This window comes from Emydura macquarii, unplaced genomic scaffold (genome assembly GCF_026122565.2).
Source record: "Emydura macquarii macquarii isolate MOO-44397 ecotype Brisbane River unplaced genomic scaffold, CSIRO-AGI_Emac_v2 contig_3122, whole genome shotgun sequence".
NCBI lineage: Eukaryota > Metazoa > Chordata > Testudines > Chelidae > Emydura > Emydura macquarii.
The window spans coordinates 7059228-7084427 of NW_027133259.1; the positions used below are offsets into that span (position 1 = coordinate 7059228).

Consider the following 25200-nt stretch of genomic DNA (forward strand, 5'->3'; position numbering starts at 1 on the left):
GGGTCATTTCCAGGGAAGGCTCCTCCACATCTGTTTCTTTCTCCAGCACAGCTTGTTGACCATCAGGGAGCATTGCAAGACTCCTCCATTTCCCCCAGAGCTAGCAGGGAGGGGGCCACAAGCATTTTGGTGGGTCAGGCTGTGCTGGGAGAGTGTTTATTAACAAAGGGCTCTGCTCCAATTTGTAATGGGATCTTGTGAATAAACCTGCACCTGTGCTTGAACTTACGGCTAGGCACATTCAAAATAGAACATGAGACAAGCAGAGAACAGAATGAGCCACAGGGAAAAACACCAATATTATTTGTTTCTAAAGATTCAGACAGAAAAGGCTGAGAAATCAGCGAGAACATTTAGTAAAAATGGTAAAGCAATTAACCAACCCAAAGCAGAGAGCAGGCTGCCTGTTTAGTCAACAGGAAGTCGTGTGATCTGTGTGTACAGATATAAATATCTATTTGTTTTTTCCATTCACCTCTTGCTCAGAAATCACATTTTAAATCAAGCGCCGGTGGCTCCAGTTGGCTATTTTTTTTTTTTGTCTGAGCGCTAGAAACGCCGCCACCTGCTTCCCCTCCCCTCAAGTGAAAACCTCAGAGAAGCACAAAAACTTTCTCTGCTCAATGAGAGCTGAAGCTGAAACCACCAAGGCGATATCTGTGTGCCAAGACCTCAAGCCAAGACTGACAGAGAAAAAGGCGTTTCACATTGAGGACATAAATAAACTGATAAGCTTGCTAATTGCATTGAGTGTATTTCTTCAGTACTCAGACTAGATCACTATTAGACACAGGACAGGAAGGCAACATACAGATTTTCCCCACACAGCTCTGCCAATCCCCCTTAATCTCGTCCTGCAGCCCCCTGCTTTTCCAGTCCTGGGCTTCCCACATGGCCCTGCCAGTGCCCCAATCCTCCTTCTCCTGCCCCTGCCTGTTTCTCTGGGTGTCTTCAGACAATAGGGGTTTGGCCCTTGAAATCAGATAGCGCACATTATCTGTCCTCGAGGAATTCCAGGCTCACATGCTAGGTTGGAGGGACGAAGGAGTTGGGGGTGGGAATTGTGGGCTAGAGAGTTCCTTGTCCACCATGCACAGGTGTGGAGGATGTGGTTAGAGCCCAGGCAGCCTGAAGCAACTACCCTGTGTGTCTCCACCAGCGCATGGCTGCTGCGTGCGGTTGGCAGCACGCCTCATTTACAGTAAGAAAAATGCAGCATCAGCAATCAAAGCTCAAACAGTATCCCTGCACGGAGACGACTGGCGGGGGCGGGGGGAAGTTGAACTGGTGCAGTTCATTCAGGGCTGTTTCTATAGTGCTAACTGCCAGGGCTGTGCACAGGACCTCAGTCTCCAGCGCTGTCCTCCCATCTCCTTTCCTCAGACCCTCTGCGACCCTGTCCTGGGCATGCACACACAGCTTTGGTCTTCAGCACCCTCCACCTCTGCCCTTTCTCTGCCCAGACTCACATCCTCCCCTGCACAGCGGGTTTCAGCCTTCATTACCTTGCCACACACTCCTCCCAGAGCGCAAGCCCAGCTACCCTGTCTCTACAGAGTGGACAAACAGATGTCTTCAATCTCCAGCATGGGATGTCCTTCCTCTCTCCCCCACGCTGTCCTGCAGCGTGGGCCACCCAGCAGGCTTCGTCGCCAGCTCTCCCCATCCTTCCTATTTTGCTGGCTTGCTTGCTTGCTTTGCTCTCTGTTCCAGAGCTGTCTGTCTGGCGTTTCGGTCTGGCCCTGTTCCCAGCCACATCTTCCTTGACCTGGTGGTATCTGGAGACCTGAGGTCACCCGTGCTGGCCTTCTGCAGTCAGCTAGCAGCACTGCATCATGCAGTTATTTTTCAGAATGACAGCAACCCAACTGTGGTTGTGGTTTCACAGCCCAAACCTGCCTCCTCCACACTTGTTTGTTCTGTAGCTGCACTGCTGCCAAGCTATTGACAGCAGGAGAAGAAGCTTCACTCAGGGTAGTTCGGCGTCGGCTGTAATTCCTGAATTCAATTTCTTGCCACAGCCTGCTCTGTCTCTTACAGAGCTCCGCATTGGGAGAGGCTGGGAAAAGAGTATCCATCAGCCCATCAAAGGCAGTTACGCTGCATCTCACAGTTCCTCTGACTGCCAAATGGAGATGCATTTTCTGAGGTTTTCAAACCTTCCACCCCAATTCATTTCCTCCCAGAAAACTAGTGCCCTGTTCCCAGCACTGACTGTGGCCGGATAGATGGTCAGATCCTCATCCTCCTTCACTCCTACTGCTGCTGCAGAATTGGCAACCGCAAAGTGAGAGTCTCACCCCAGCACTCAGTTTGTTCTCCCCGGAGTCTCGTCCCCATGGCAGCGAATGGGACATATTCTGTCGGGTTGTGGGGGAAGGTGGGGTGAAAACTGTCCCTCATCCTGTGATCAGAAGTCACCCTATGTCCCATCGTCCCCCCGTGAATCTCCCCTGCCAGTCTCTCTTTCCCAATGAACCAGAGTGTTAGTCCCAATAGCAGCCTTACCTCAAGCATGGTAATGCTGAAGGCAACCCAGCTCCCAATGTAACCGTTGAGAGAGGGATGTGATACGCCTGACTTGGCTGTCCAGCCAGGAGCAGCCAGTCAGGAGCCTCCATGCTGGTCTCTAGGATGACAATGAAGGTAATGATGACCCTGCCTTGGGCCAGATGGACACAGAGCTTCTCCTGGGATGGATATTTCAGCTGGGCTGGTAACATCACCACATAGTGGTGGAGGTCGTGGAATCCCCATCACTGGAGGTGTTTAAGAACAGGTTGGACAAACACCTGTCAGGGATGGTCTAGGTATACCTAATCCTGCCCCAATGCAGGGGCTAGACTAGAGGTCCCTTTCAGGCCTACATTTCTACAAGTCTATAATAGCTTCTAGGGAGATGGGAAAAGAGAGAAATTAGAGAAACAGGCAATCGATGAAATTGTAATAATTATTCATTATGGCTTAATATTCTTGGAATCTTTAAGGCAACCCACACCACAGGATGCAGGCACTCCAGGCTTGTGAAATAGCCTCTGATATCCACCCCAAGACGTAAGCTCTGTATATTAATACAACATACACACTCAAATCCTGATCAACTTGAAATAAAAAATACTTTACTTCAAACAAATTCATTCAATAAGTGGGGCACTGGACCAGTACTCAGGAGACCTGGGTTTCATTCTCAGATCTGCCACGGGCCTGTGGAGTTGAGCGCGAGCAAGTCACATCGCCTCTCTGTGCCTCAGTTTCCCCTTCTGTAAAATGGGGATAATGACTCTGACCTCCTCTTTAAAGCACTTTGAGATCTGTGGATCCAAAGTGCTATATAAGTACTAGGTATTAGTATTAGTATTATATTTGATTTAAGTTTACCACTTTTTATCCATCCCACCCCAACTGAGGAATGGAAGATTCCCAATATTTCCCCACTCAATAGCCCATGGTTACACTGAGGAATGAAACATTTCAATCAAAAACTCATTCTTCCCTCACCCCCCCCAAGTGGTGTGGGTGTTTGAGCGAGAAGGAGAGGTAGTTGTCGTAATGGTCCATTTTTCTGTTGGTGTTTTAATAAAAAGTGGGAAATTAAATCCTGAGGTGAATTAATTTGTTTTAGGTATTTCTGACTTTAATTTGATCAAGAAAAAGTTTGGTTGGAAAATTCCATTTCCAGTTTTCTTCTCCCAAAAAACTGAGGAATGAAACATTTCAAGCAGACACTGTCTCTCTTCCACTGCCCTGCCCAGCCTGAGGAATGGAACTTTGCAATCAGTCATTCAGTCAATAGGGCTTCCTCCAGATATCGCCACCCCACACAAAACACACACAGGCGCTCCCCTATTGCTCTAAGCAGCATGGCATGGCTCAGAAAGTTTATGGAAAACTTGTAGGGGAAATGGACTTTTAAGCATGGAATAACCCCGTGCCCTGGAATCTTGTTTGAAGAGTGTCTGGAGAGGATGCTATGGGATTCCTCTGTTCAGAAGGACCCCAGCTTATCTCTCTCTTTCTCGCTCTCTCTGTTCTTTTAATGGATGCTGGTAAAAAACCCATTGGTGGAGCAGAAGAACATATCCAGTCTCCTCTCTGCCTTCCATCCTGTATCATTCACCTCCCAGCTCATCAACCACTAGAAGCTGAGCTCTACCCGAGATGCCTTTTAGGAAATTCTAATGTCTAAGCCATGGTGGTAACCAAATTCATCAAGGGAGAGAATCTGGAGACAGTTATGGAGACAATGGATTAGGGGAACGGGCAATAGCAATAAGGGAGAAACCAGGCCACATCTCTGTGGGGACACAAGAGAAGGAGATGTGAGAACCCACCCTGTGCATGGAGAGTGGAGTGGCCTCTAGCTCTATATCCATGGGAAAAGTTTATATAATCTCACCAGAGGGACAGGGTCTCCTTGGCCATTGAGATGTGATTCACCAATCAGAACTCATCAGGGAGCACTCTGCTTGTGACCGGCTGCCAGCTAGACATGGAGCCATTGATCACTACTCGTTGAGCCCAATGATCTAGCCAGTTCTCTATCCATTTTATAGTCCATTCATCCAACCCATACTTTTTAACTTGCTGATAAGAATACTGTGAGAGACCATATCAAAAGCTTTGCTAAAGTCAAGGTATATCACATCCACCGCTTTCCCCACATCCACAGAGACCAGTCATCTCACCATAAAAGGCAATCAGGTTGTCAGACATGACTTTCCCTTAGTGAATCCATGCTGACTGTTCCTGATCACCTTCCTCTCTTCCAAGTGCCTTAAAATGGATTCCTTGAGGACCTGCTCCATGCTTTTTCCAGTGATTGAGGTGAGGCTGACCGGTCTGTAGTTCCCTGGATCCTTTTTCCTTTCTTGAAGATGGGCACTAGATTTGCTTTTTTCCAGTCATCAGGCACCTCCCCCAATTGCCACGAGCTTTCAAAGATAATAGCCAATGGCTCTGAAATCACATCAGCCAACTCCCTCAGCACCCTCGGCCCCATGGACTTGTGTATGTCCAATCTTTCTAAATAGTCTTGGACCTGTTCCTTCAGCACTGCAGGATGTTCACCTCCTTCCCATTCTGTGCCACCCAGTACAGCAGTCTGGGAGCTGACCTTGTCCGTGAAGACAGAGGTAAAAAAAGGCATTGAGTACCTCAGCTTTCTCCACATCCTCTGTCACTAGGTTGCCTCCCCCATTCTGTAAGGGGCCCACACTTTCCCTAATCTTCCTCTTGTTGGCAACATACCTGTAGAAACCCTTCTTGTTCCCCTTCACGTCCCCTGCTAGCTGCAACTCCAGCTGTGCTTTGGCCTTCCTGATTTCATTCCTGCATGTTCGAGCAGTGTTTTTATAATCCTCCCTAGTCATCTGACCAAGCTTCCACTTCTTGTAAGCTTCTTTTTTGTGTTTAAGTTCACCAAAGACTTCTTTATTTAGCCAAGCTGGTCGTCTACTATATTTGCTATTCTTTCTGCACATCGGGATGGTTTGTTCCTGTGCCCTCAATAATGTCTCTTTAAAATACAGCCAGCTCCCCTGGATTCCTTTCCCCCTCATATTAGCATCCCAGGGGATCCTGCCCATCAGCTCCTTGAGACTTTACTATAGTTTCAGCCAATTTGCCTGGTACTGAAGTTAGGCTTATTGGCCTGTAATTGTCGGGATCGCCTCTGGAGCCTTTTTAAAAAGTTGGCATCACATTAGCTATCCTCCAGTCATCTGGTACAGAAGCTGATTTAAATGAGAAGTTACATACCAGTTAGTGGTTCTGCAATTTCACATGTGAGTTCCTTCAAAACTCCTGGGTGAAAGCCATCTGGTCCTGGTGACTTATTACTGTTTAATTTATGACTGATAGGACTGACTGATAGACGAGACTTCTTATCTTGATGTGGAAGATGTGTGGCACGGGAGCAGCACTGGGTCCTATTATTGCCTGGTGTATCATTATATGAGCGTTTGAAAAACAGAGCTCTTATGGGCAACAGAGCCCATAGCAGATTTCAGATTTGAAGGGTGAGCCCCAGTGCCATTCCGAGAGAAGAGCGCACAAAGGACTGTGCCGTCGGCAGACGTCCATGGTGGAACTCAGGTTCATTACCGGAGATGGGCTGCAAGGAAGTTGTGACAGCCTAGGGGAGAATTCCTCCAATACAGGAGCGACATTGTGTGTGTGGCTCTATGACTGGTGTAAGGGGGTGCTAGAGGTAGGAGGGGGAGCGGTGGCAGTGCCAGCGCTACATCCAGGCTGGGCTGCAGAGCAGACCATTGACAATCATAGGCAGGGAACTGCAGGGAACCTCCAGAGCTGAGGTCACTTATGCCGGTCGCTGCATTAGCCTCCAAAACAAGCCGAATCTGGACAGCACAAAGGTGGTTCCCCTCCTCTTCCATAGTGAAATACAAGAAGCAAGCTGGGGGCCAGAAGGAGGCCCGCTGGATATGATTTGAACGTGGGAGGAAGTATTTTTTGTTTGTACTTAATCCAGCTTGATAGTGTATGCCTTTTGCTCTGCTTTATCACCATGGGGGAGCCTACCCAGTCACTCGACTGGCGACAGGAATACATTCTGAATCCTGTTCCAGCCGGTGTTTTCGAACACAGACTGAACTGCTCTGTGCTGCTGTAGGTGAAAGAGCAGAGCAGCAAATACTTTCATAGAAAGCCTTGAGCACAGACTGCCTAAGGCATTGTACTCTTGGACCCACGGCCTTCTCGGGCCTTTTGGAGGTGATCACCTTCCCTGGATAGGAAGATGTGCCCTTTACTTGGTGCCTAATGTCCTGTGACCTGTATCCAGCAAGAAGCAAATCTGTTTTCAGTTTCTTGTGATGGTCCTTTGCCTGTGTGCACGTGGCGTCTGCTGAGATAGAACACAGAACCTGCCTGTACTTATCAGTACTTATCAGTGCGGGACAGGCAATTTTCTATTTAATTAAGAGCATCCCTTGTAATACGGGACTGTTGGCAACCCTACCTAGGTAGGAGCATAGGTTCTTTTGTTCTGGTGCTGGTTTTGGACTTGAGCTAAAGGGCTGTGTTACCCTGGAAGTGGGGAGAACATAAATGTGACCTGGCCTGTGACCCAGAGCACCGGAGCCCCAAGGGGAGAGGTTTTGCCACAAGGGGTGCTCTGGGATGATGAATTGTGTTACCCAGCTTGTGTACAATTGGAAAAGCGATGAGTGGTTGTGTTGGCTGGGGAGGAGGAGTAAGAGACAGGAAGGGGGCATGGGAGTCTCGGAGACCTCTCTTGTCAGGGAAGAGGAGTGCCTCCCTGGCAACTTGGCATGCTGCAAACAGATCTCAGCACTGGTTCCTTCTTCTGCCTTCCTCCCGGTGATTGGCTCTGTGGTGACTCTGATTCCTTCTGCTGGCAAAAATGCTGCAACTGCTTCCGTCTGGGATTGTATGCCACTGCTCGTGGTGCTGCAGTTTTTAATTTGTTACCTTGGGGGCTGATGAGCCAGTGGTGCTGACATCAGGAGAAGGCTGTGCAAAACCAGGTGGCTGGCTCAGGGGAGGTGGATATATGCTGTACTCCCCGTTGAAACCCTGGTTAGAAGCGCCTGTAAACAACCAGCTACCAACTGTAGAACACACTGTAAACATGATTCTGGCACTATTCAGTCTGGTCAGCCAAACCTCTTGGGAAACATTGCTAGCTGGAGCTGTGTTTAAACATAGTTCCCCAACTCAGTTGAAAGTTCTTTGTAGACAGGCCCTTAGAGACAGAGCATGGCCAGAGACAGGGGATGTCTATGCTTCATGCTGGAGGCATGACTTCCAGCTTGAGGAGACATACCCGTGCTAGCTCTGATCAAGCTGGTGTGCTAAAAATAGAGTGCAGTCACAGGGGTGGGAAAGACTAGCCACCCCAACTCCAGACCTAGCATCTTGGATGGGTACATATGCAGGGCAGCTGGCCCCTTACACCACCACAAAAAAGCTACACTTTATTTTTAACATGCTAGTTCCATCAGAGCTAGAGTGGGTATGTCTTCTTGAGATGGAATTCATACTTCCAGCTTGAAGTATAGACATACCCACAGGCAGCTGGCACAGCAAAGGGGCTTCTATACAAGGGAGATTAAGGACAACTATGTAGATTATAAAGGTGAGGAGATAGTCTATAAGATAGTGAATGGAACAGGCAATAAATTATCATGAAGTCAGAGGATCCAGTTTACTCTATCCCACAATAGCATGTGTAGTCATACTAGTGAAGGTAAATATCATCAGGGCTATCACTCCTCATGCTTCAAGGTATGAACTAATCAGCTGGAGTCAGGAGGAAATTTCTGCTGGAGGGGAAGGTATTGTACTCCGAGGTGCATTGTGGGTGTCTTACACAATACTCTGAAGCGTCTATCATTGGCCACTTTTGGAGACAGGATGCTGGACTAGGTGGGTCATAGGCATTTCCTGTGGTTCTTGAAGCTCTGTTTAAATAAACAAACACACGAGTTTGAAATCTCCCGGGTTCTGAGGACTCTATTTCTATGGCAGGTCCAGTCAGTCCCAGATGAGTTTATGGGACAATCAGACATTTTAGGGAGAAGTGAGAATTCTTCATAATCTTTATCTGGAAGGCACTGGAGAGCCCTTAACTTCTTGTATAAAAATGTGATTCTTCAGAGAGGCAGGAGATCTGAGTTACCCATATTTCTTGAGTTTAGATGGGTCAGTAGGTTCTGCTTGGGTTGTGAAAATGTATATTCCATCCCCATCCTTTCTTCAACTGGACAGCGGTACATTCCCATCACCAAAGCAGGATGCATTCTTAATCAGGAATTATCTTCTCAGAGTGAAATCTTAGAGGGAGGGTAAATTCTTCTAGTCCTCAGTGACGACAACTAAAACTCTGGATAAACTGGTTTTAATCAGATGGGAAAACAAATGCCCTCGAGAGATTACAGGACTCTCTAGATCCAATACTGAAATGCCACAGGGCCCTGCGCACCAGGAATGAGGTGCAGTTGCAGAGCGGTCTCAGTAGCCCAGGACTGGGAGCGCTGCACATCACGAGTGAGAGACGTCAGCAGAGCCGGGCAGGGAACCCGGGAGTGGAATAGCAAGAGGTGCTGCAGGGCAGGGCAATGTTGAGGCATACAGGCAGAGTTGCGTTAGAGGCCCAGAACTAGCTGCAGGTCAGGATGAAACGAAAGGAAAAGCCAGAACACAGGAGTTGCCCAGACTAATAAGAAATACAGTTTTCTTTTAATGTTTTGGAGTGCGTTATATGGACTACAATGTTTAGACAGTGTTCTTCCAGGGGAGTTCCATTTACAGTCCCGGCATGCAGTGTGAGATTTAAGCAACCGCAACAGTTTCTGATGCATCCCCCTACAATGTGTGAAGAGGAGACTTCGATATACTGTACAGTAACTACGTAATATATTTATATATCTAGATATGTTTACACTCAGTTCTATATTCAGAGAGAAGACAGTCTATTTCCATTGCCAAGAGCTCTTTCTCACTCTTTTATCTCCACCCACTCGCCTCCAATTGTGCAGGATCCTCTTTAAAACCCTGCTCGTGTACCAGAGAAACCAGTGGGAATTTTGCCATTGACTTCAATGAGAGCAGGATCCCAGCCTGGAGTCACCTCTCCCCTATGTAGCAGGCATCTGCTCTCTGTGTAAACTCCTCGTCTACACAGATCAGAGCTCTGCCCCCTATGTAGCGAGTCTCTTTTTATATAGAGGAACTCTGCCCTTTGTACAGAACAACTCTGCCCCTATCATTCCCAGGGATGGAATCCCACTCTGTGTACCTTGGAACTCTTTCCCCTATATTGAGTCTGTAGAGAGAAATTCAGCCCATGTAGAGAAGAGCCCTGCCCCTACATAGGAAAAATCTGCCTCCACACAAAGGTACCTTCCCCTAGGTAGGATGTAACGCAGAGCAGACATTTGTCCACTATGAAGAGATTTTTATGTAGGGCAGCTTTGCCCTGATATAGCAGAACTCCACCCGTATTTAGCCATCTCTCCCCTTTCTTGTGTCACCCAGGCCACATATTAGCAGAATGCTGCTCCTACCAAGTGGAAGGATGCCCGATACATCAGGAGGTGGTACTACAAGAATGCACTCAATGCCTTACTGTAGCAAACTGGTCTTCCCTTATAGTTGGGAACAACACCTTTGTGAGAGAACTAGAGACCGAGCTCTGCCTGCTCCCCTCCCCTCCCCCCCTTCGCTGTAGTGAGATAAACTGCTTAACTGAGTAGCCCCAGCTGACCCTGTTGCCGAAGAAGTTGCACTGCTGTAGTGATTAAGGCCCTTCAGTATTGTAACAGGACGGCTTGCCTGTGGTGTGGAGAGCCTGGGTCTAAGACAATCCCGATTATGGGATGAGCCTCCCCTGAGGGGAATCAGGTGATCTACTGGGGTCTGCTTGAGAAAGTGAGCAAGGAAAGTGACCGTACTATAGAAAGTATATTTCACAAACCTTCTCCCACTCTGCCCCAGGTGGCTCACTTCTACCCTGGACCTCAATGGACTAGTCCAAGGTGAGGGGACAGAAATCACTTCCACGCCGCTGGTTTATCCCTGCGGTTCCATTCTCTGCCCACCACTCTGGCCATGCTTGCATTGTGCAGTATGGCCAAGCCCTTGCTGCCAGCGCCCGACAGTTTATTCCCTCTCTCTTTCTACAGGCCAACCCAACACACAAATGTTTCCCGCCTGTTGCAAGAGCTCCTGGGGTTGGGGTGGAAGAGGAATGCCACAGAGACTTCTAAGGCAAGTGTGACACCGTGTTTCATGTGCATAGACCTGGACTGAACCAAGACACCCCTCCGCCCCCCATTAACCAGCACAGCTCAGCTGTTTGCCTGAAAGACCCAAATGTTCCATGCCCCCCACAGCTGTAGGTACCAAGTTCTCCGCTGGCCCCCAGGATGTACCAATTCTTCCCCACTACCCTTCCCTGGCCCAGGAGATCAACTTGCTAAACAGACTCCACCTGCAACTGGTGTTTGCTGGGACTGTGTGCAGTGATACTTTCTCTGTGGGTTCCCTGGGTGTGGGAGAGAGGGTGGGACAAGAGCGACACAGTTCTGCTTCTCAGTAAATCTATGTTCATATTGTGAAAAAAATAGATTGCTTTGCTAACCAAAGATTCCTCACTGGATACTGTTCCTATGACCGAGGCAGGGGATTTGTAATAAAGGGATTCAAAGCTTCCCAGAGGTGGTTATAAATTAACTAATGCCCGCAGGGCCTACGAGACTTGTCTTGGATTGTAGACAGGAGTTGCCTAGGTCCAATTCCCAGTCCCAGCCGTGTCTTTTCTCTGGGACTGCCAGGCACTGACAGCCGTGTAGAGACAGGCCATACAGTCTCCTAGGGACTAACACTAGGCTGCCAGGTAGTAAACGGGTGTCTCAATCCCCGAGGCTGGGATGGGATGCTCTAAGGTCTCTCACTCTGCTGCCATGCAAGAAACCCAGATTTGATTCCTACTCCAGATCGCTCTTGGAATGTTACCAGAGTGCTGCAAATCCTAGACCATTGGGGGCTGGGCCCAGCATCCTAGGATTTAATGACCTGTGCAGTCACACGGGACACTCAGGTTCACTCCATCCCAGGGATGTGATGTGGTTACCAGGCCCGGGGCTCCCTAAGGGTTTGCGCATTGTAGGAGACCTACACTCTGTCCCCCACCCTCATCTCTTTCCGGCGGAGCAAAGCAGGAAAAGGGGCAGTGCAGTTATAAGAACCTCTGGGAAATGGGTTGGTCATGGCTTGTGAGATCCCTACGCTCTTTAGGGGAGATAGCACCACTAGCAGAGAGGATCCCATCCACTGCAGCACCTGCGGAGGTGGGGGGGACAGTGTCACAGCAGGGCCAGAGGGACTTGTGTTGGGTTGTAGACAGTGGGTTGATGATGATCTCCTCCCTTTCCTCCTCTCTCCTCCTGTTTGTAGCTCACAGAGCATCAGGCTTATTCAGCTTCTTGTTTTGGGTCCGTTGGCAAGGAGGGGCACGGGGCTGACCGGCTCGGCGCATGCGTCGAGGGGGGAGGCCAGCCAGCTGGCGGCAGATCTCATCTGGAGACAAAGGAGAGAGTGCAGAGAGGCAAAGAGATGGAGGATTAGGACTTTGTTCAAACTCAGTTCATCACGTGAACAATTAGCGATACAACCGTCACGTTGTCTATATCAACTTGTGATCGACACTGAGTTAAATGGGACAGAGAAGCAAACCCTGAAGCCTTTACTCAGAATTTATTCTGGCCTTACGCCGGCACAGTTCAAATTGAAGTCACTGGGAGTTTTTCCTGCGTAAACACTGGGCTAGATTCTGCTCTCCTTTACCCCAGTGTAAGTCAGAAGCCACTCTTTTAACCTCAGAGGAGTTACACCAGATTTCCCCTGGTTGCCTTTAAGTAAGTCATGCCCAGGATTTGTAGAGTCTAATCTATTAATCAGGAAACACCATGTAAATTCAGATGAAACCAAGATCTTTAAAATCCATTGCTAGACCATGCTTAAACTATTAATTTTGCTACTGATTTGATGCTTTCCCAGTATTTCTCTGTGTTAATACAGAGCTTTGGGGAACTTCAGATTTGGATCCACATCTGGATTTTGCAGCTGCCTCCTATTTTTCTAATAGGCCAAACCAAACCTTTGGATTTGAACAATCTCCCCTATCTCCAAATTTTGGGGACGTTTGGGACGTGGGACCCGAAAATCCAGAATCTCTTTGCTTCTTGTATCATAACCAGAAATAAAGTTTCCCCAATTGGAACCCAGCTAATGATTCTACTGACATGGTCAAATTGATACAAACACTGTGTGTGGACAAATCAGCAGGTGGATAAGGGCACAGAGCTTGGAAGTGAGAATCACTTTTTGGGTTGTAACTCACATTTCAGGCTGGGCTTGAGTAGCAACTTGACATGGAGACAAGGTGTCACTCTGGTAGTACGCGAAGCCACATTCTAGGACTTTCACTGAGCTGCTGCAGTGTGCACACAGGATGTTACTGCCCAGCTAGCTGGTGCACTGTAGAGTCACACCCTGGATGGCCATGCAGTAACTTGCCATGTAGACAAGCCCTTAGGATCAAATCCAGACCGGCTGTAAGTTGATGGAATGACACTGTCTTCAGCGGAGTCACACCCTCTGACACCAGGGCTACCGCTGTCCCTTTAGCACTGATTTAGACACCAGGCTATTGGCAGGGAATGCTAGCTTCAGTTCCACATTTCATGCATGAAGTGCAGTTTATACATTTACACATTCCGGCTCATGTGTGTAAATGGCAGAATTAGGCCTGTCACCGAGCTGGGAACCAGCCTCCTCTGTGCCAGATTTAGCCCACTGCAGACGGAGGGAATGATTACCAGGGTCATAGGAGGGGAGCATGTGAGTGAGAACAATGCCTGTTGGGGGGATGTAAGGGCAGCCTGAGTTCAGCCAGAAAAGACACCAGAAAGAGCAAATCTGGGAGTGACTGCTTCATCAAAGAGCTGATGGGCTAGAAAAGGTCCATGGAGAAGGCCTGGGCTGAAAATCTCTACACAGCTGCTTGGCAGGTCTGGGAGAGAGACTTGCCAGGAACAAAGGCCTGCTAGAGGAAAGCCTTGGGAGTGACCAGACTAGGAAAGCTGACTGACAGACTTCTGGTGTTTTGAACGTTAATAAACCAGACTCTGAAAAGGGTGAAGTCTGATTAACTAATTAGGAGGGGGAAACTGAAGCAACAGCAGGCCCTGCAGCCGGACTGGGTAAGCCTTACTACAACTGGTGCAGGTAGCAGAACTGGTTTGGCCAGCCCCGTTAGCGAAAGGGAGCATGGAGGACTTTCTATGCCTGCTGGTACCACAGTAGCAGGAGGCTGTAGTGTAGGAGCAACAGCTGGTGGCAGCATGTTAGCAGCAGCAGACCCTCCAGCAACTCCTAGCAGCCCACCAGCAGCTGCAGGAGAGGGAGCTGTCGTTCCTTCAACCGTCTCTCAAGCTGAGCAGAGTGACCCTGAAACTGCCACGGAGTCTGGAGCGTGTGGAGTCAGGGCCAGGGAAGAGACACCCCCGGGCAGTTTTACAGGCACAGGAAGTCTGGAAGCTGCTAGGAAGCAGACTGGGGAAGCCCGGACAAGGCAGGGAAAGGGTCTGCTAATAATGTTGCTAGTGTGGAAAAGTGGGACACACCAGGAAGGTCTGCCCTGGTAAGAGATGTGACTTTGGGGGAATGGACTATATTTAGGGGAAAGACTGTGCCACGGTTGTGGGAGAGCCTGGATGACAGAGGGAAATACCTCCCGCAAGGAGAAAGGTAAAATGGAGGAGGTTCCATCAGCTCCGATTTTGTAGACGGGGCAGTTTACATTACATGGCCAGAAATCTGTAGTAGAGCTGGGTGTGGGTTCCCCTATGTTGCCACCTTATAAGGTCCTACGGGCACCTGTCTCAACAAGAATGGAATAAGGGAAGCTCAGGCGAGTTGGAAGTTGAGCTCCCACTCCTCTAAAGACCAGCCCGTCTTGTGCGACTGCCCCATCAACCACTAGTTCCCGCTGAGAGAAACGTCACTTGACATGCACGGTACAGTTTCTCGTATAAAAGAAAGCACACCTGAACAAGGCCTTTCTCCTTCCCCCCATAGCTATGCCCTCCTACTCCTCCACCCAGCCCACCTATCACTCACCTTGCATGACTTCGTCCTCCTTGCAAACCGTACGAGAGCACACCTCTTTGTTTATTACGTACATGCGACGTACACTGAGGCAATCAGTGGCCAGGCAAGGACAGGAGAGAGAGAGAGAGAGAATTTCATGAGAACAAAAAGTGATATAGGCAACAATCATTCGAACACGGAGACAAATCCAGAGTTCCAGTCAGTCCTTATTAAGGCAAAACCCCTACTGATGTCCACAGGAATTTTGCCTGTATGGGGACTTCAAGATTTGGCCCAATACATAAATTAAATAATTAATAGTTCATAGAACACTTTACAACTTCAAAGGTGCAATATATTAAGTATTACACTGCAGTAATTAAGAACCTCAATTAAACTCTTATGATTCACTTCACTTCCCTTGGAGGGGCTAGAACTTGGGATAGAACCCTTGTGTCATAATTGGGACCACACTTTCTGAGTTGGATGAGCTCTTTGTGATAGTGACTTGGCTTTTCTCCTGGGGATTGCAGGCTTCTTACCTGGTAACACACAGGTAGCGGATACATTCCTTCACAGGTTTGTGAACTGAGTACAGGCGCGTGCAAGGGAACTTCTCCTCACGGCATTCTGGGAACACACACACAGGTGCAAATTAATGCCAATGACAGTTGTGATGTGGATACAGTGGATATAGGCACTGGACTGTAAGCCTCAATTCATTTTACAAAAGCCTCCAAATGGGCTGGATTGGACCCAGTGCTCAAGAGATGAAAGGCTCCATATACCATTTCCTGATATCCTTGAGATTCTGGGACTGTTTAGAGAAGGATTGTGATAAAGATGTCATATTAAATAAGAAATGGTCTAGAGGATGTGGATCAAGCATTTCTGCTCCCCTTAGCTCATAATACAAAAATGAGAGCATTCAGTACAACATACAATGAATCTGTGGAAGTCACTGACACAGAATATTACTCAGACAGTATTTAGAATAATTCTGGAGAGACATTTATACAAATAAGATCTGCAGCCATATTATTTAAGGTACAGATTTATAAAGGATATAAAGCCTCATGCTTCAGGTTATAATTCAACCACTTTTCTTGTGGAGTCAGGAAGAAACTTGCCCTGTGGGCAGATTATTCCATAACTGTCCACTATGGGGTTACTTGAACATAAGAATGGCCATACTGAGTCAGACTAATGGTCCATCTAGCCCAGTGTCCTGTCTTCTGACAGTGATCAGTGCTTGCACCTTCCTCTGAAGCATGTAGTACTGCCCAAATGGATCTGGTTTGATCCAATCTGGCAATCTGTATGTTCCCACTGACCTGGGCCTGGATTAGAAATGATGCCCTAAAGGTGACAGACTCCATGTTCTATACTTTGATTCTCCAAACTAAACATACCTGGTATCCCTGATGTGTTTACACTGCCAGTCAGAACTAGAAAAAGAATTTGTGAATTGTGGGTTATTTGCTACACTTCTCAAATAGACAGTGAAAAACAGGGGTCCTTGCGTGTAAAGGAGGGAGCTTGCAGAATGTCTTACCCAAGGGATACCAGCTCCTCTAACAAAGCAGTATCCCTTGCCCCAGTAATGCCCTGTGGTATTGGCACTGGAACTCCCAGAAGTAGGGCAGAAGAACGCTTACTTTCCTTCTAATAGTGCAGCTCCTCTCCACCCCTGATCAAACCCTGCCTTGGGGTGTCAGCCTTATATACCCATCCAGAGACAGGCCAGAAAGGAAGTCAGTTTAATGTCTCCTTCAAAAGACAGTACATCATTTCTATTAATACAGCGCTTGTACTCACCTAGTTCACCTGCAACTTGAACTTCAGCATCAGCCAGAGCTATTGACAAAAAAGAAGAGTGCCAGGAAAGAGGAATTTCTGGAAAGTTACAGCTGGAGTTACGGGCAATGGAGAAGGTGGGACTCTCAGTGTGAGAAGGGGATCTCTAGGGGTGATGAAGCTGGGTGTAGGGATAAGCAGGGAAAGGAAGGCCCTGCGTGGTCCCACAATTGTCAGAAGAATTAACTTACCAGAGCTGTCAGTGACAGGTTCTACGCCAGGCACAGCTGGAAAAAGAGAGAATGTTCTGAAAGATCCTCCTTTGAGTTTACAGGTCCTTCCACACGGCTCTGCCAATGCCCCATAGTTGTGCCCTGCAGCACCCTGCTATGCCAATTTGGGGCTCCCCTCACAGCTCTGCCGATGCTCCTTGATCCTGACCTGGGGATCTCTGCTATTCCAGCCCTGAAGTCTCTCTTGAGCATGTGTCTGCAGTCTGTATGCTGGATTTTGTATGATGAGCACCAAAAAGGACAACACTTAGACCCAGCAGAAGTTATTCCGGTTGTGCCCTGAGGTCCCATTTAAACCTAACTCACTGACGGCAAAAAGCCCAAACCTGCATCCCCTCCTAAACTGCTTCACTACTAACGCACGTCAGACGTACTCCTGCTACCCATCTGCTGTTCTCTCTGAGGCTACGTCTACACTACGAGCCAGGGGTACGATTCCCAGTTTGCACGCACACCCTCACGCTAGCTGGACCAGAGCCAGAGTGAGTATTGTACCAGCGCAGCTACAGCACCACAGGCTGTGCTGAGTACACATGCAGCGTTTCCAGGGGGGTTTCTACTTGGCAAGGCTGAGCTGTACTGCCGCTGCTCTTGCTGCCATGTCTACACTACTATTTACAGGAGCGCTAGCTCTCCTGGAGCTAATTCAGGTATGTGGACTCACACCGCTAACTCGTAGTGTAGACATAGCCTGATTCTCAGTCGTTCTCTAGCATTTCATTGCCGTGCCAGCTAGGTTGTGTGAATGGATCATCAGAAAGAGTGAGATCCCTCTAGAGGAGACAGTCAGTCCCCAGCCTACACTTCATTATGTTATTGTATAATTATTATTTATTCTAACACTTCACTTCAGTGTGCTGTGGGTTTTCTTCTGCTCCAGTACCTTGGGAAATGCTGCAGGGGCAGAGGTGGGTACTTCAGTGCGGCCCCAAGATAATCAGGAGAGGAATCTGAGCTAATTTGAATAGGCATTCCAGAGTGTGGGCCCTGCTCTCAAAGCTTTTCCTCTGGCTCTGACAGGTTTACACCTGTGCTTGATTCGAGCTGCCAGGAGGGCCCCTAAGATAGCATGAGCCTGTCCAGTAAATATACACAATGCACCATTCCCCACCTCTATCCACCCCTCGTGGGACTTGGGAGTCTAAGTGGCAAGCCTTGGATCTTGGAGCAGTGTGCCTTGCATGCAAAACCTGAATTATTACTAATCTTGCTCTGTCCACCCATGATGGGGGAGAGGCCTCCATATATCCCCCATCCTCGGCGCTAATTTTACTGCCCCCATTGGCCGGGGGTAGGCTAGAGACCACGTCTGGGGGATATTTCAAAAGGAATTAATAATATTTCTGTCTCTGTTTACTTCTTCTCCTCTTGCCCCCCGCCTTTCCCCCTTACAGCCTGCTTATTACTTGCCCTCCCCATTTTCCACACATCTGTCCCTAGGAGTACCCTAAAATGGCCAGTAGCTGTCAGCAAACATGCATGTCATTTGAGTCACAGTGCTGTCCAGATGTGTCAATGAGCCTCTCCAAATCCTCGGCTATTTCATGGGAAGTCTCTTCCTTCCTGCAACCACCCCAGGAACTTCAGCTTAGAGCCTGAGCTTCGCATTTCACTGCTCCTTAAAATGCACCCATCCCAGAGTATCAAGGTGCCCTATGTACATAGGTTCGTTCAAGTATAAAACAGCCATTTGCTATAGACCAGGACACCTCCAACCCGAACTAACCTCCCTGTGAGAAACCAACAACAGCAGGAAACTCCAGGGTTGTATTTTAAAGGACACTGCAAAGGCAGAGATGGGCCCTCGACAAACCCCAGATCTAAACCCCTACTGAACTCTAGATCCAGATCCTGACTTCTCAGCTTTGGCCCATCGTGGGTGGCCAGGCTGGAGGGAGAGACATCTGAGGTAAGAAGCTGTCCTGACACTGGTTCCTGCAGCACTCACCTTTGGGATGGACAGCTGGGAATTTCAGAGTAAAGCAGGGAACCTAGCCCATACTGCAGAGAGATGTACAGCTGGGCAAGTGGAGTGTGGATGTAATGTGCTCCCAGCCCTGTGCCCTACATGGAAGTTTGGTGGCCACCTTCTGCAAGAGCCACGGCTTCCAAGGAGCCTTTGAGGGTCACCCATGTAGAATGTGATGCAGGAGTAGAGCTGTTAGGTGAGTACGGGAGAGGCCGCTAAGGCAAGGTCTGCCTCTGAAAGAAGAGGGCATATTCATGTGGCACTTTATGCTTTCTAAGCACTGTACAAACATTAGCTCATTTATCCACTCACCTCTCCTGGGAGGTAGGTAACCATCGTAACTCCACTTTACAGATGGGAAAACCGAGGCACAGAGAGCTAATGCGACTTGCCCGAAACTGCACAGTGAGTCAGTGGTAAAGCCAGAAACAGAATCCAGGTCTCCTGACTCACAGTCCACTGTTCTCACTACCTAACCATGCTCTCCGTATACACCAAGTTCCTGTTCCACACCTGGGTACCACTGAGGTAGCAGTAAGGTTCCGCTAACTTCCCACTGTTAGAGAGTGACTCATCAGATCTCAGGATCCGCCTTGTGTCTCACAATCCTTTGCTGCAAAGCATCAATTCACAAACAGTCCCTGTGCACACAAAGAAATACATGCACTCAGAACCACAAATAATAATGAATTCTTGAGGAACCCTCAAGTGCTTTCCAGACTGTACAAAGCTTATTTACCCAGCACTGAAACACAGCCACATCTCTGGTTCTTCCCTACCTCTTGTCCTGCACATCAATATCTTGGCGTCCCTTCCTCCATAACATCTCAAGATCTAGTCTTTTCCCTCTGGCCACACAGCTAAAGCTCTCATCCAAGGCCTCATCTTCTCCCATCTTGATTTCTGCACGCTCTGGATTCCTGATATTCACATCACCCCTCTCCAGTCCACTCAAAACCCAGCTGCAAAGAACTTTACTTGTCACTCTTACTGCATCAATTCCTTCTTCAGACCCCTCTACTGGCTCCTCCTCTTCCATCACATCAAACTCATGTCCTCACCTTTAAAGGTCCTTCAGAATTCTACCTCCCCCTATTTATGCGGCTTTGTTTCTTACTCCATTGCTTTCCTCTACTTTGCCAGTGATGCCAGCCTCAACCATCCATTTTAGGTGCTTCTCCCACAGACGTTTTTGAGCTTTCTTCCATGCTACTCCTTCCACAGGGAATGCCTTTCCCAGCTATTCCATAAAGCCATTACCCTGTCCTCCTTCACATTCCTCCTTGAGATCCACTTTTATCATGATGCTTACAGCAAATTGCTAAATAGTCGTGACTAGGCAGAGAGCCCCTGGGGATTGCTCAGATTAATTTATTTGTGTGTGTGTGTGTGTTCACACACATATAAATACACATTCACATCCTAATATATTAGTGACTCAAAACCTGCTAATTGTGCACTTAGCTCGTCTTTGTAACCACTATCCTCATCCTCCCTCCCCGAATCCCTCCATTGTTGTTACATCTATTTGTGGTGTTTGGATTTAAATTATATTGAAAGTTCTTTGAGACACTGACTGTCTCTTACTGTGCGTGTGAATACACCTACTGCAATGGAAGCTCATTCCCGAATAGGGTCTGTGAGTGCTACCATAATACAAATGATGAATGATGAATAACAACCATCCTGTCTGGGGTGGAACATGATAGCTGTTTAGCAGTGCACAGCTGAGCTACACAACAGCTGGAGCCATGAAATGAAGAACTGAATAGCAGCGAGATAGAATATGATTATCCAGGACATTAGGACCAACACGCCTATTCCTGCACAAAGTACCATCCGAGTTTTAAGAACCTTGAATGATTGGTGTGCCTATTTTAGACCTCACACAAAGGACACCACCTCCAAAATCTTAATACCTCCTAGCACCAGGTTGGGGCACTGGGATTAGCACTTCCGACTGACTAACCAGCACCTTGGTTTTCTTTCAGCATGCACAAACACCAGACAGCAAGACTTACATGTTGAGGCTTCTTGACAGTTGACCATAGGTGTAAACCAGTCTGCAAGACAGGAGGGGAAAGTGGGGAAAAGACAAAAGGAGGGATTTCCATAAACGGGAGTCTATACACTTAAAATTAATAACAACACTGTGATGAACTAGCTAATGTGTGTACAGGAGACCACTGCCCTCCACTGGATGGAATGAGAATTGCTCAGCTCTAGCCTTAAGCCCTATACTGCTAATAGCTAAAGAAGATTATCCTTTAGTTTAAGAAGTTTTGGAGCAAGAGTACGAGTTCTAACCCCACTGCTGCCATGCATGTCTGAGTGGGCACAGATCGTAGCATCTGTGAAGTTGTAAGGAGCCACAGATTTGTTCCCAGACTGCATTTCTGCAGCACCATTTGCAGACGTTGCATTTTACAAACATTATGCTTCACAATCCCCTTCCTAGGCAGATTCAGTAGCACAGTACCTATAGTATAGAAGAGGAAACTGAGGCACTGGGAGAGGAAGTGACTTACCCAAGGTCACAGAGCCAGTCTTTGGCACAGTAAGGAACATAAGGCAGGTTTCCTGGCGCCCAGTCAACCGCTGTAACCACCAGACTATCCTTCTCTGCTGTGAATGGAGCACCACACAATCCCTGACAATAGGCTGGAGGATCATTTATGTCCATGCACATTATAAGGTGAGAAAGAGGAACAGGCAGAGCACGATGGAGGCCACTTGTGCAGTCAGTGTGGCAGAGGAGGAATAGAAACTGAGATACACTGTTCACTTTCAAAACGCCAAGGGCAATAAAGCTGCTTCTTCAGGCAGCTAGAAATAGGAACAGATTTCCTGCTAAACGAGGGGGGAGGAAAACATCTGCCTAACTGTGGGAGGAAAGGAAAGAGTTGGTAGGAAAAGGCTGGTGATAAAGGGTAGTGCAGAGCAAATGAGAACTATGACAGATGTAGGAATGACCACTGTGTAGTACACCCCCTTGGCCCTGTCAAACTGTGCCCTGTACACTATGTCCTTGAGTTATCACTGAAGTCATTGGGAGCTTTGCATGAGTAAGGACTGCAGGATTGGGGACTGACAGCTCTATTTACCTCTCACTTCAGCAGTAGTTACTTGTATCATGCAGGGGCAGAATTGGGCCCATGGGCATGATCCTACTCTGCAGCATTTCAAGAGTTCTCTCAGGATCCTCTATGTCCTGTCCCGGCCGAGCCCCCAGCAATGGCTGTCCAGGTAGCCACCTTCACTGGTCATTGATCCAGGAAGTGCCAAGTATTACACACACCATCCAGGTACAATACCCCAGTGCCTCTCAGACTGTTCCTACTCTGGCCCATCCTTGATGGTAATTTGCAAAGGGGGGGAAATGGAGTTGTGTCCCTTCTCATTTCTGTGTGATGCAGAAGGCAGGTCTGAAACACTGAACATTTTGAAAATTTCTGCTTATTTTCTACATTAGAAATTCGCTTCTTGTCTAGCCTTTCCTCCCTCCCGCCCTCCCCTCCTCCCCCCAGAGACTAAGGACAGCTAGAAAACTGGCCTGCTTATAAAATCCAAGCAACTAAGGGCTGGTCTGCACTGCTGCCAGTGGTTGATGTTCTTACTTTGCCATACCGCGGCGTCTACATGGCGTTGTGTCGATGGGAGATGCTTTCCTGTTGACACAGCCTTATCCTTTCGGGGAGGTGGACTAATGGCACCGACCAAAGAGCCCATCTCCATCGATTGAGTGGCTCAATTGATGACCCGCTCAATTGATCCCGCTGTATCGATCGCTGAGCCCGCAGTGGAGACAAGCCCTCAGTGAAGTAGGGATTTCTTATCAGGCTGTTACATTTGTTTGTTTGTATTAACACCTACTTAATTCAAACTCCTGACAAACACTTAGGAGAAAAGCACTCATTGTTAAAGATGCAGCACCCTTGTCCCGAGGGCTGAAAAACCTCCCACTTCAGTTATCTAGATCTCCAACAAAACTAAGAGAGACCACGCTGGATATTCCAGATATTTCTAAGGGCATGTCTATACTTGAAAGGCTACAGCAGCACTGCTGCAGGGGACTACAGTCAACGGGAGGCGTTCTCCTATTGGCAGAGTAATCCACCTCCCCGAGAGGCAGTAGCTAGGTTGATGGAAGTATTCTTCCGTAGACCTAGCCCTGTCTACGGCCAGGGGGTGAAGTCAGCTGAACTACACTGCTTGGGATGTGGATTTTTCATGCCCCTGAGCGACGTAGCTGGGTCAATCGGATTTTTTAGTGTAGAACATGCCTGGTGTAAAAAATAAGGAAGAAAAAACCCTTTCAAGCCTCGTTCTTGCATCAGAAAAACGCCAAAAAAGACACAACCTCTTTTTCCTTTTACGTCGCAGGTCACTTTTAAGATCAAGATTGTGCCAGGGCTGACTCTCCTCCCTGCTCCATGGTCACCAACTCACATCTCAACCAGGGGGCCGGGGCCCTGTGGGGGGCCATGAGCAGGTTTGAGGTAGTCCGCCAAGCAGGGCTGGCGTTAAGACTCTCTGGCGCCCAGGGCAGAAAACCAAAGCCGCACTTCATGGGGCCGAAGCCCAGGACCCTGAGCCCCAGGGCCCAGGGCTGAAGCCGAAGCCTGAGCAATTTAGCTTCGCGGGGCCCCCTGTGGCGTGGGGTCTGGGCAATTGCCCTGCATGCTACCCCCTAATGATGGCCCTGGCTTTTATATGCAGAAAGACAGGTGTAGTTGCACAGGTGGGCCGTGGAGTTTTTATAGCATGTTGGGGAGGCTTCAGAAAGAAAAAGGTTGAGAACCTCTGCTCTAATGATGGAGGATTAAGGAGAGCAGAATAGAATAAACTTGCTTTGATGTGACGGATGCAGCAGCCTGGCTATAGCCCCCGTTTGACACCTATCCCCTGTTTCTCTCTCCCCTTGGCTGCAGCACTCTCTGTCCATTAAGATGCAATCATCCCTCATTCTCTTCTCCACTCTCTCCATTTTACTCTTCTGTTTGGTGCTGCCTTCTCTGATTTTGGAGTCATCTGCAAATGTAATCCCATCTGAATTTATGCCAAAGTAATTCAGAGCACAGACAGACATGAAGCAGCAGGCAGAGAGAGAAGCTTGCAATCCTGAGCTGTTCATTGAGTCCTCCCTCTCTGCCTGGCCACTCCAACCTGTTTCCATGCAGAACCCAGGAAAATGGGAGCTAGGACGGGTAGGAGAACAGTCTGCATACCTGCATTTCCCCTCTGCTCACTCCCTGAACTTCTCTCTGCTCCCATCCGTGCTGCTTAGGAAAAGGGGAACATGTGGGCACTGACCACTGCTTCTCAAACTTCCCTGCAGCCTTCTCCCTATCCCCTCTTGCACTCTCCCCTTTTTCTTTCCCTGTCGCTCTGTGTGTGTGTGTCCTTCCCCTCTTGTCACTGAACAGTGATCTCTGAGTGAGCCTCCAAGGGGCAAAGAAGGGAGAAAGAGCCCTGATGTGGCTTCTCTGGGGTGGTGACTCACCAGCTGGAGAGACAGAGAGCACTATGATGCACAGCAGTGTGTGGGCTCCAAAAGTCATCATCCCTGCAAAGTGAAGGAGAGAGGTCGGATGAGAGTCTGGCACAAAGCACACCAGGGACAGGGCGACCTTCCCCCTGCAGGCCAGACACGTTCCTCACCCACTGACTTCAAATCCCTCCCCAGACACACTCTTCCTCATCTGCTCGCCCTCCTGCTCTGTCATTGCCACTCTCCAGTTCCTTTCCCAGACGTTCTGGGTTGGACACAGCATCCTGTCTGCTTCTTTCGCCTCCCACCTCCTCTCCCTATTCATTTTCTCTCTCCCTCCATCCGTTCTCTATCCCCATCCATCAACCCAAACATCCATCCCCTCTCCCTCTCTTTTCCTCACCCATTTGCTCATGTTATTGCCTGAAACCCTTAGAAAACTTTCCCATCATTATCCCCCTCCTCCCACTTCTCTCTGGAACATATTTTGTAGGGTGCTGGGGAAAGGGATCGGGTCTCCTTCACTCACTGTTGTCCACAATCTCCACTCTCTTCGGCTGCTCTTCCCCCTTTCGCTGGTCCCCTACTTTGGCTGGAGCGTAAGGCACACACAGCCACTCCCAGAAAACGTTCCACTTTTGGTCGTCTTCAAAATACAATTTTAGGAAAAAGCAGAGAGAAGTAGTAGGACTTGGTGTTATAATGCCGATGGAATGAGAGGGAGGGAGGCGAGGAGAAGCAACCCACACCCTCATTCCAGTTTATTATAATCCAAAGGGAGCCAGCTCCTCCCATTCCCTCTGGATGGGCCAGTGCCAGGGATGGATTCCCAGTATCTATGTCATACACGTGTGTCCTGTTTCACTCTGCCATCCAGTGCAAAAGCCTTCTCTCCCTCTCATCCCCCACATTCCCTCTCCCCGCTCTCCTTTTCTCTCACTCCCTCCTCTGTCACATTATTTTTCCCTTCACTCAGCCATTTGCTCTTACACTATTGCTTTAGTCTCTGTTTC

The 25200-nt window shown here is 48.5% G+C and overlaps 1 protein-coding gene across 1 annotated transcript; it reads right to left on the reverse strand.

Moving 5' to 3' along the window:
- Positions 1–9196: 9196 nt before the first annotated feature.
- Positions 9197–24821, reverse strand: MFAP5 (microfibril associated protein 5). Its single transcript, XM_067530977.1, has 8 exons — positions 24717–24821; positions 24200–24262; positions 20718–20759; positions 16686–16721; positions 16050–16085; positions 15180–15267; positions 14668–14741; positions 9197–12063 (listed from the first exon to the last, which is right to left on the reverse strand). Exons 2-8 carry the CDS (start codon positions 24258–24260, stop codon positions 11942–11944), a joined length of 459 nt encoding a protein of 152 aa, XP_067387078.1. The 5' UTR covers positions 24261–24262; positions 24717–24821; the 3' UTR covers positions 9197–11941.
- Positions 24822–25200: the final 379 nt, after the last annotated feature.

What these genes read in the sequence shown, in the direction of transcription:
- MFAP5 (XM_067530977.1), bottom strand. Translation starts at nt 24,260, where the DNA reads ATGATGACTTTTGGAGCCCACACACTGCTGTGCATCATAGTGCTCTCT. An exon ending in GCTCTCTGTCTCTCCAGCTG is followed by an intron (nt 20,760 to 24,199) that starts GTGAGTCACCAC and finishes CCTGTCTTGCAG; the next exon opens with ACTGGTTTACACCTATGGTC. An exon ending in CTGTCAAGAAGCCTCAACAT is followed by an intron (nt 16,722 to 20,717) that starts GTAAGTCTTGCT and finishes CTCTTTTTCCAG; the next exon opens with CTGTGCCTGGCGTAGAACCT.